Source organism: Seriola aureovittata, chromosome 18 (assembly GCF_021018895.1).
Source record: "Seriola aureovittata isolate HTS-2021-v1 ecotype China chromosome 18, ASM2101889v1, whole genome shotgun sequence".
Classification (NCBI taxonomy): domain Eukaryota; kingdom Metazoa; phylum Chordata; class Actinopteri; order Carangiformes; family Carangidae; genus Seriola; species Seriola aureovittata.
In genome coordinates, this window is record NC_079381.1 from 15864726 (window position 1) to 15876553 (window position 11828).

The 11828-nt window shown below is 40.1% G+C and overlaps 1 protein-coding gene across 2 annotated transcripts; it reads left to right on the top strand.

Moving 5' to 3' along the window:
- Positions 1-273: 273 nt before the first annotated feature.
- LOC130186592 (inactive phospholipid phosphatase 7) lies at positions 274-8699 on the top strand. Of its 2 annotated transcripts, none has more exons than XM_056403804.1 (3): positions 274-688; positions 1066-1609; positions 7110-8699. In XM_056403804.1, the coding sequence occupies exons 2-3, from the start codon at positions 1090-1092 to the stop codon at positions 7496-7498; spliced, it is 909 nt and encodes a 302-aa protein (XP_056259779.1). In that variant the 5' UTR covers positions 274-688; positions 1066-1089; the 3' UTR covers positions 7499-8699. The 2 variants fall into 2 exon arrangements, with proteins under 2 accessions (XP_056259779.1, XP_056259778.1); XM_056403803.1 differs by having other exon boundaries at positions 276-688; positions 829-1609.
- Positions 8700-11828: the final 3129 nt, after the last annotated feature.

Here is an 11828-nt window from a genome sequence, read left to right on the forward strand (position 1 = left end):
TTTGATATAAATTATTACTTAATATTAATTTCTTAATAATGGCTTAACATGTGTTTAATTATCTGTTTGATTTTCTTTAGACTTCTTACATTGTAATATTCAACTGTAAATGCAGTTTTGGCAATACGACTTAACATTAAGATTTATTTATTTATTTATTATTAATTTACTGTGCAAAGAGGTTTCGGGGGCAGGTGTGATCAGTGTAATCAATAATCAATATGGTCTGTGGTTTGACAGTCATATTTTATTCAATCACAACACATTCATTCATTCACTTGCTCTCTTGTTTGTGTGATTTTTTATTTGGTCGCTCAGTGGTAGGATATTTGAAAATCCTGCCTCTGTCTCCATCATGATGAAGAGCTCCACTGTCCCGCCGCTGTCTGTTTAAGCACCTTGGAGAACTCCGCTCCGCAGCACAGCGCACCGCAGAGGCTGAATCTGGACTGTGCGTAAACTACGTCAAATCCGTACAGAGGCTTCACTGGCAGCGCCGCCTTGTCTTCACCCTTTGTTGGTGATTTTTGCCTGACTCTTAACTTCTTCAGGTTTTGCCTGCATTGCCTTATAGCTATAGGACTAGAGTCCCCTCTCCTCGCTGCCAGGATATCAGAGGTGTTGTGGAGACTGCAGGGGAGATTTAGAGTGATGCTGTGTGGTTCATAGCTCTTCATCCCTTCGCCGGGTAAGATGACAACACCGTGTCTTGCGTATTTCTTGCACCTTTTTCTACACTGAGCCTGTCTTTCTCAGAGGTACCTGTTAGCTTGGTAGCGCTGTGCCGTAACAAGATACGCATGTTGTTATTATATCTCCATGCTGTAGATCGGGTTTCTCTGGATTGGCCGAGGCAAATGCCATTCAGTACACTCTCCCTGTCCGCATGGTATAAACAGCATGGCCACCGCACATTCCAGTGGGTCTAAATATATCTATTAAGGCCACAGGAGGGGGAGGACTGGTGCATGGTGGGGGTTTATCCTGGGACATTTCACTGCCGTGGTGAACTCGCACCACTTGAATTATCTTCCGGAGATTGACAATCGGTTATTGCACCCACAGAGGCGAACTTGGCCCTATCCAAACATGCCCTCGAGTTACAATGTGAGATCCAGGGCGCGGGAGAGAAACAGTGTCCTGAGCAGACCTGAGTTCATGTCCTTGAATCATCAGCCCCTCCGCGGCGGCAGCGGCAGCAGCAGTGGCGGCGGCGGCGGCGGCGGCGGCGGTGGCCCCTCTGAAAGCCGAGGCAGCGCGAGGCGACCGGGTCAAAACAAGCACCAAACAAGCCAGCAGAGTGAAGAACCTACCGACAGTGGCAGCAAGGACAGGAGAGAGCCCAGCAGAATGCCAGAGGAAGACTGTATGCAGCTGAACCCTTCATTCAAGGGGATAGCAATGAATTCCCTCCTCGCCATTGACATCTGTCTGTCCAAGCGCATGGGGGTGTGCGCCTACACGTCGTCTCCCTGGGGAGGCTGCCGCTCCATGGTCACCCTGTTAGCGCTCACAGGGCACGGCATCACGTGGATCATTGGCACTATCGTGTGTCTCACAAGGAGTAACACTCTGGCTGGACAAGAGGTCCTGGTCAACCTGCTGCTTGGTAAATGCCACATCACACTCACCAGCCTGTCCAAAACATGCAGTTAATCCATAAAGTGCACCTCATGCGCCATGGCTGTATGAACAAGTTTACACCAAGAACCAAACCACTAGAGTGACCTGCACCCACAATCTTCCTTTTACTTGTGCCCACTTTATTCTCACCTGGGGAATGGGTCAGCTGTGCCAGTCATGCAAAATAGTCCAACCATACAATCACATTTCCAAAGAACATATTAGTTTAAATATAAGCGTTTACGTAACTTCTAAATGTGTGTGAACAACACTTTGTTTCTTTTTAAGTGTCCTACACAGTCTAATGCAATCCAGTGCAGTAGCCCCACAATAAGTACCTTTCAATCGTCATCATCTCATGAAACTTTTGTTTAGTTTTTGTGGTTTTTAGTGTGAGGTACATACTACTGCATATGATGCAGCCATACAATACAATCTAATACAGCCACACACAAAGTATTGCTGCGGAATTACAGCAATTGACCAAAGTTGTGTTTTGCAGCACTTTTTTGAGTTGCATCACACAATGGTTGATGTGCTTTATAGTTTTAGCTGCAAAACAAGCTGCCTTTGATCAATGCTCATTCAGAAGCGAACGGATTCGCAAACATTTCAAGGCCCGCCAAATATATTGAGACATTAAGCTTGTTAACTGCCCATGTTTGAGAAGGTTTTGTCCCGCGGGTCCATACATAAAAAGACCCTTGTTGTTTTTGATCCAGTATTGAATTGTTGCTCTGTCTCTGCTGGTGGTAATAACAGCGTGAAGCAGTAGAACAACAACTTTTATTTCAACATATTTCTGCAGCAAATAGCAGATGACATGAAATTGAATTTTTCACAAGTGTGTGTGTGTGTGTGTGTGTGTGTGTGTGGGTGTGGGTGTGGGTGTGGGTGTGTGTGTGTGGGTGCACGGGTGCACGCAGCCAAGTGCACATACCCACACACGCAGAGTCTTGACCCCCATACAGATTATTGACCAAAAAGCAGTACAAATCCCCTGCCTGTGGCAACATTGAGCTCTGATTGGAAGCCAGTAAATCTCTGGATTTGGGACACACTTGCTTTGTGTTTGGAACATTGTTCAACCCCAAATGCTTGTTCATTATGCGTTGGTCCAGGATCATTTTAGTCTGTTGAGGTCTGTCAGGAGAAAATCTACGAACATACTTAACCATGGGTGGGGAATTAATATTTATTGCTTCTGATTTGTTTTCCTGTAGACTGGTCTGTCAGGATTGGTTAAGTTCAGCCTACAGTTAAGCCCATATGAACTGTGCAGTGCAGAAATATTTCCCATATAGTGTTTAGAAAAAAGTGTAGCCACACAATAACTGGGACTATCTATAGGACAACTGGATTTGTCAGAGGATCCAAAAGCAGACCTTGACTGTGCAGAGGATGTTCCCACCCTTATCAGCTGCAGTGTAGTCAGACTGGGGTGTTTTCTGCTTTCTTTCTCTGTATGACTTAGTTCCTCCAGTGACCTAATTACTCAACTTCTTAAAGAGTTTGTGTTTGCTTGTAATAATGCAACTCCATTTGAAGAGTAGAAGAGATATAAACAACTGCTGTGGATGATTCAGGCATGAAAATGGTGCTAAAGTGTCATGGTCCTTTTTGCACTGATTAATCAACCTGTGCGCTAAAGAGGCCCTTAAAGTAACTTAACATATATCAGCAATGACAGAGCAGTTTACTTACACTGAAAGTCTTTATGGCTTATACTGTACTTTCAGTTTTAGTATCTTTGAGTGTGAGAGTGAGCTGATTGCTAATGCAGTCTTTTAATGCATATAACATCAGATTTGTCCTTAAAATTTAGGGTTCAGAGTCACTTCTTTATAAAAATTATGCTGTTATTTCATTTTTATTTCATTCATGTTTTTTCTAAGGACAGCAGGCATTAATCAACATCTCTGTAAATGTGCCAGTTGGCAAATTTTCAGCTGCAGTCCTTTGGCAAGATGTTCTGAAACCAGTGAAGGGATGGTTCAAAATTACAGAGGACACAAGAGAGGAAGACCAGAAAGAGCAACAGCAACAAATTAAGCATTCTCAAGACAGTGCATAAGCCATTCATATTTACAGATTTGCACGGGGAGGAGGCAGATGTGACTGCAACAATATCAATAACATTGCTGTTGCTGTTGTGCGAGGATAAATGAGGCAGAGTTTGGTGTGTTCTGAATGCCCAGCTCCCTGTGCTATAGTTGAGGCCTGCATGGATAGTGACAATTACAAACAGGCATGATTAGGCCATGCACACACAGCTGTTGTCTTTCATTCATTTTTCATTAAGCTTTGTGGAGCAGATAGCTCCGTATTTAGCATTATATTTCAAATGGCTAACCAGCATGCACTTCTTTGACTTGTGTTGGCTGCAAGATTATTCATTCATTCATTAATTAAAGCAGCTCTGATCAATATTTTTATGTTAAAAATAGATCACGTGACCACTTGTATGTGAAAGGAGTCACTCATAGGGTTTTTTTTTACTAATTTTCTGGCCCACAACATTACTGTTCTTGTTCTCTGTCACTGTTCTTATCAGCGTCGCTTTTTGCCACAGCAGGCAGCCTTTTTCAGAAGAAATCCTCTAAAACGTCAGTGTTTTGGTACCTGCCCAGCATATTGAATTGAATTTAAATTTGTGACTAGTTTGTGAACATCATGGAGCTCAATTCATAACCTCTGCATTGCCATTGTAACTAGACAAGTGTGCAGTACCTTAGTTTGAGGCAGAAAATGTTTTGCATGAACTGATGAGAAATCACACATCCTGACAAGGGAATTTAAAATACTTGAATCATCTCTGCAGTGTTGAAAACATTACTAAAAGTAAATTAGAACAGCAGCAAAAGTAGAAAAGGTCGGAGATGGACCGCCAACCTCCAACCTTCCAATCACGGCCTCCTTTAAAATGACCTTTGCTTATCACCAATGCGCTCTGCCCTGATATGGCTGTAGCCTATGCTCATTATTTTACTCCATATATGACTGTACATTTGGCACCAATTGTCTGCAGGTTCATCCAGTGAACTTTTTTTCTGCAAATGATTTGCAGGCCACAGTGAGTCCATCAGAATCAGTGACAGACTAAGCTGTATCATTCTTGCTGCAGTGGGAAAGAAGAAACTGATCAGGGAAAGCATTAAGCATTGTGTTAGTATTCCATCATAGCTTGGTACTGAGAAACACAATGGCCATTGTGTCATTTCTTCACAATGCTAGTTGATTTGTGGCAGCCTGATCAGTTATCTGCCCTAACCTGTTGCTCTTCTTGGAGTTTCCTTTCGCAATTTAGCAGATTCCCCTTGAACAGTCGATCTGAGTTCAGCACTGAGGATCTGACTTAGTGGGGGAGAGAGACTGCTCAAAACTAACTGTTGTTATTGTGTGATCAATAACTCTGTGCTGGCTGACTGGGGGCTGACTTCAAATGTGTTATCACACTGTGATGACTACAGTTGTGCTGTCTGTCCTGAGAACAGCTGCTAAAAAAATAATCCCCACATTCTTGGAGACTTTGGTCATTTGATGTGTTGATGCCAAACAAACCTACCAAGACAAACTGAATCATCACTGTTGCTTCAGTCAGCTGGAGTCAGCTGGGCACCACAGACAGGCTCGCCCTTACAGCTGATAATATGATATGTCATTGCCTGGCTCACCTTGTGCCTCCCCTAAGTAATTTCAAAAAGTCGCCTGCCACAGGGCACCATGGGACTGCACCAGCCTCATTATGTTATTACTTTTTATGGGCCTGCCCACCTCTCCTTTGTTCCACCGTCTCTTCCTTTAGTATTTGAATTTTTTTTTTCCCACTGACCATGAAAATGACAGCACCTCACTAGCCTGCCTTTAAGGAGCTGTAATGGAATTTAAAATAATGGTCCCTTTAGGACGGCAAGTGGGCAAGTGGAATGAGAAGTAGGGCAGCATAACCAATATGTCAGAGAAACTGACAGTTATTTAGTGCAGGGTTGGTTTAGTGTGTGTGAAGATGGCAGACTTGAACAGAAGTTAAAGATGGCGATGGTAGGGGTATTTTTGGGAGTGCTATGGAGCTATAAAAGGCACCTGCAAATGTCTGGTATGTGCACTCAAAGCAAATCTTACTCAGTATTGTGTGCCTTATCAGTTATTCTTGGTCACCAAGATATCATTTGACATATAAGTGCTATAGTTTTTCTCTGCTCTGTTTGAAGACTCTCAACATTATATAAGAAGTCCTGATAAAACCACACTGTTCCACCGTGACAATTTGTTCATTATCTGTATTTTGCTCTTATCACTATTGATCTGTTCTGTAGAGTCTACAGCCATGCTAGCAGCTCTGTGAGACTGCACTCAACCAAAAGGTGCTTTGAGGGAAATGCTAACACAAATGCTAACATCATGTGTGTACCAAATGTCATAACAGTGCATCCATTAGTTGTTGTGATATATCACTCAAAACCACAAATGTGAACCTCATGGCAGTGCTACAGGGACAGTCAGGACATCACCAATGTCAGAGGGATAAATCATCTTGGAACCATGAATATCTGTTCAAAATATTGTGGCAAACCATCCAAGAGTTGTTGAGATATTTTAGTCTGGACCAAAGTGTTGGACTGACCGAATGACAGGCCAACATTGCCATACGTTGCTGTTAGCATGGCTTAAAAAAACCTACCAGTGGAGTAGTGCAAGGATATGTTGATAAGTTCTTCAAGTCCAAAGTACAGAGTGGTACAGTTGCTCTGTTGTAGAGATTTCACTGCCCCCATGAAAGTTTATATGCTAAAAGAAAAAAACTTAAAATGAGCCAATCTGAGGAGTAATAAATCACTTGTTGGTTTAACTGCCCACAACTCAAGTCTTGAGCTGGCCATAACCTCCAGTGAGGGTAAACAAGCAAACATTGCTTCATTTTGAAGAGCCACTAATAAAAAAAACAACAATTTAAAACAAAATTAGGACATGTGGCCATGGAGAAGACTAGAAAAAATAAAAAATAGGTATTGCTGCATAACTATGCTTTGTCCAGTGGTGGAAAGAAACTGTATGTACATTTACTGAAATACTGTATTGTACAAAATACAACAAAGTACAATTTTTAGGTGCCTGTACTTGACTTGAGTGTTTCACTTCACTTAATTTCACTCTTCTACTCCACTACATTTCTGTTGAATATTACACTTTTTACTCCCCTACTTTCAGATAAAGATTTTATATTAAAAAATGGAAAAGCTTAAGAAATATGATGCATATCCATGGATTAAACCAATGGTTTCAATCCCTTTTAAATATCAAATAAATTGACCTACTTGGGGTCCACTGTCACATTTCAGACGTCTATGAGTTGTTAGCAGTGTAATGAAGTATTTTTGTGATGTTGTATTGGTATTTCTACTTAAGTATCTTAATACTCCTCCCATTATAGCATGTCAACACAAGTTCTTAGTCTTCATTATCTAACTCAGTTTTTTCTGTGACAGCGCTCATCCTTGACGTCATGACCGTGGCTGGAGTCCAGAGACTGGTGAAGCGCAAAGGACCCTGGGAGATGACACCGGGCTTCATGGACTGCGTCGCCATGGACTTCTACTCCTTCCCTGCTGCTCACGCCAGCCGAGCCGCCATGGTCTCCAAGTTCCTGCTGTCCCACCTGGTCCTGGCTGTGCCGCTACGCATCCTGTTGGTGCTGTGGGCCTTTCTGGTGGGCATGTCACGGGTGCTGCTAGGGAAACACCACCTAACTGATATGGTGTGTGGCTTTGCACTGGGCATGTTCCACTTTAGTTTGATGGAGACTGTGTGGCTCTCCTCAAGCACCTGCCAGACTCTTATTTCCATAAGCACACTCAGCTGGAGCCCCTTTTTCTGAGCTCCTGGTGTAAGGCTATGCTAGCACACAAGGCTTACTTAATACACGAACACCACAATGTCAAAGACTTAGGTAGGTAGGTAAGTTATTTTTCCAAGGGTTTTGAAGTTCTTATTGCAAAAAGAGAAGCATTAATATCTTGATGCAGATGCTGGCTTGCATGTAACACCCAAGACAAGCAGGTCACAAGACCTTACAAGGTCTTTACAATGCTTCACAAATCCTTGTATCTTCAGTCAGATCTACTCACACACACCTCTACTGCGCCTTCATAATAAAGGGAAAAATAAGACAAATGTAAACTGGCAGCAATTTGGTAGAAATGTACATGCAGAATTAAGGTTTTTGATTTTTTAAAGATTTTTTTCTTTGTTTTAGATTTTTGATTCTCATACAGTTTGAAAGCTGGTATCATTCATCCATAACTGAACTTTCGATTTAATAAATTCTGTCTTGAGTTTGTGTGCCTCCTTCTCTTTACCATCTTACTTCCTTTTACATCTACTCTGTTACCTCTTCCTTTTTTCTCCATTTTTTTTTGTAAATGTTTTGCTTTTATATTGGATTAGTAAAATACTTAAACCATGTTGAACACTGAATAGAGTTTGGTGTAAGACTGTAATATTGGATGTGACACTAAAATAGGTGATTGTTTGGATATTCCGCATTGTTCCTAATTGGCATGAAGATAATGTTTGCGTATTTCTGATCTTTTTACTGTATGTTCATCAAATATGAACTTATTTTTGTGTAAAACAAATGTCACACTTGCACAGAATTTAATATTTTTCTTACAGGTTCAAATATGATTTCCTTCAACGTGCCATTTACAGTCTGCTGTAATGAGCTGAGATCTTTTCTTATTGCGCCTCAGCTCTTTCATTTCAGGCTGCTGCCTAACAGATGATTATGGTTTGTCTGTGATCCTGATTCTATGCCCCAATAAACAACTGAAGCCTGCAAAGCAAAAATATCTGTTTGAAGTATCAGTTTTTAAGAATTCATGCCTTTATTTTCTGAATGTGTTTTTTATGGATATTTGAATGAAATCTGATTTTTTCTTTTTCCTTTCTGGCAAACGTATTTCAGTGCATTGGTTTGGTTTTTAAATACTGTTTTATGTACATTAGTTTAGTTTGTTCTCTATTTCATGTTTTTACTTTGTTTTTCCATCTTATTAATAAAATGAGGTGGACTGTCAGTAGAATGTGGATGCCTTGTATTTTAAATTGAAATCTGGAAACCGTCTGCCAACCAGAATGAGGGAAACACTGTTTAACATAAATTGATGAATGATGTTTACAAATCAGCCAAAATCCTTTAAGAAGTTTAAGTGCCTAATTGTAAGGCAGCTTTCCACAATAAATTGGTGTAATTGCTTCAAACATCACATGGACTGTAAGGTCACACGGTGCACAACATGGTCAGGAAAAGAAGTGTGGTCTCTCAAAACTTCACACTTTCATTATGCTCTTTCCAAAAGGCTCCAACTGGTATCCATTTGACATCCGACTTCTCTCACTTTCTTCAGGTTATCATTTTGAATGTTTGGCTGTTCTCAGCCTAAATTAAAGTTTATAAATGTGTTCTACTTATTTCACAGAAAAAGAATGCACTTCACATGGAGCATCAGTCTAAAAAAAAATGTGGACATCCACTATTACATCTTGGCAGTTCTAGTACAACTACTCTACAACAGTGCTCTTCACTATGCAGAGTTCACTTGACATAACGCTTCAGTGGTTGGTTATCAACAGATATTGTTTCAGATTTTTCCATATGGTTGCCTAGTAACTGAATTACTACGATTTTTAGATCAAGTTGTTTATCTGACTGAGATTTGATCCAGGCAGCAAAAACATTCATGTACTAGTGCAACAGTATTTCTGACTATCATTAAGGCTGTGAGTCTTCACAGCCTTTGACACTGCTTTCCTGTCACACTACTCTTGCCACAGGCACTCTGACAGGAAACGACACCGATGCAATGGCGTGTGCTCTGAAACAGTTCAAATAGCAGGAACAGAAACTGCTTTGAAAATACTCTGGCAGAGAGTCAGACGGTAAGACTTTAAATATCTTTCGCTGAATTTTCAGCTGTCAGAGATTCTTACACGTTCCCAGGTTGTGTGTGCACAGTCAGCTATCAGAGTAAGTTGGCAAAATGTCTGGGGAATATTTGCACCATATTCCTCCATCTTCACTTTTGAAAGCTTTTTTTAATCGAGCAGTGCAGAGTAGCAGAGATAGAAACAGTGAGGAGTGCAGACATGACAGGCACATGTTCCTAATAGGAACCATTTTCTTTTTGCAAATGAAGATACATTTTACATACAGTATTTTGAACATCAAACATCATTACTATCAAGAACAAATGGATTGTTTTCAGGGACATTTACAAAAAGAGAATGACAGTTATTAAGCTGCAGTAGTCTAACCTGACACCATTATTGGACTTTTTCTTTGTGTTTTCTCAAGGTGAAATAAAAGTTGAATTCAAACAGCTTTCCTCACTCTGAGGCTCTGTGCTTTTATTCTGACCAAGATTATTTGCTTTCTAGCTGAATACGAGCGACATCACAGTTTGTTACAAGATCCAGGTTTGTTTGAATTCTGCACCAATATCAAGGCCTCTACAAGCCTGCGAAACATGTACCCAAAATATCCCTGTGAGTAAGTGCTGATAGTGCTGGAAGGCCTGTTTCCACATGCACTGAATCAACAGACACCACACTCCCTACTGTTATGTCTTTATGCCCTGTTTGTGTCATGCTCTTGGTTAAATATAAAATAGATGAGAGGTAGCATTAGACATCACAACTTTACAGGTGCCACTGATCTCTGTCTATGCTGTAAGGGTGTAGCGCTGTGCGTGTTGTAATGCCAAACAGCTATTCTGGTGATTGTCACACATTTGCATTTTCTCATCTCCCTGAGTGTATTCAGAAATGTTCCTTCATCAGGATGAAAAAAAAACAAAACAACTGCTATCTAAAAGATTAGCCCTGGAAGCACTGCAAGCTTATAAACTGTATTTGCCACTCGTCTGCAAAATGGCTGCATAAAAATGAAATTAACTGCTTTAATAAACATTTACGCTGCTTACACATTTTGTTACATTATAATTCTTTTTTTCTTTTTTTTTTTTGTACGTGGTTTAAATCTGTATTTTTACAGCCATCCTGCTGTGAGATCCAGTATCTGCAGCCTTTGAGAGGATGGCTGAGGAAGGGTTAGACGAGGGCTCCCTCTAGAGGAATCTGCTTTATTACACTTCAGTGTTCCTGGAACCAGTCTTGACTGATGTTACCATGAATGCTGGCAATGCTGTTGAAAGTTTATTTATTTATTTATTTATTTTTTATTTAAAATTTTATTGTCTCAGTTTTCCTCTTACAGACAACGTTCTTGTGAAGTGAAGCAGATGTAAAATTGATTTTTTTAAAAATGGAACATACAATTTTCTAATCCACCAAATCATTTTATTATCAGGTAAAATATAGACTAGGGTTCCATTGTTGTTTTGATGTAATATCAATTTATTGTATATTTATTGTTCGATTTTAGGTAATTTGTAGTTAATTCAGAGGCACTTCCTTATTTTCTATAGTATAACTATATTTCCACACTGGAGTGAGAGATCAGTAAAACATTTTTAATTTATTACTAGACCAATTCTTCGTAGCGTAGTTTAGGATGGAATCAGTCATACCCGGAATAAGATCAAAACCAGGATATGACTCAAAACCAGGATACTGATGGGTATGTGAACTTACTGACATTTTTGCTGGGTTCTTTATTGTCAGAGAGGAAACACATTTCAAAGCTCATCTCTCTGTTTGCTGTACATTCATTAGAGATCACAGTTGAACCGAACATATTGTATAAGACAATGTCACATAAAACCGAAGCAAAGTGAAATGAAGGAAAGCCAGTTATATACCAAACAACTGACACATTTGCTTGTGGTAATTAATTACTTTTTCATCATTCTTACGGGAATTATGAGAGTCTTTTGTGCCGGTAATTGAAATCTGTAGAAAACAAAATTTCTTTTGGAAGATGAGGTGAAGCTGTGGCAACAGAGATTTAATTATGAAATCAAAGTGAATGCACCAGACATTAGAAATAAATTCTCTTTACATAAGACCTGAAATAATTCATTCTTGTATTAAAAAAAAATCAATTTAAACCAGATACTGTTGAGGAGTTACTGACGACTAAACTAATACTTACTTATCACTGATGCACTCAGGATCATGCAGTCACAGAAGTACCAGCCATTCAGACTTCTTTTAAGGCTATGTTCTTTTAAATGCACCAAATGTTG

Excerpts from the sequence above, each read along its gene's own strand:
- LOC130186592 (XM_056403804.1), top strand. The coding sequence starts at position 1,090 with ATGCCCTCGAGTTACAATGTGAGATCCAGGGCGCGGGAGAGAAACAGT. Across the intron at positions 1,610-7,109 it reads CCTGGTCAACCTGCTGCTTG|CGCTCATCCTTGACGTCATG; the intron begins GTAAATGCCACA and ends TTTCTGTGACAG.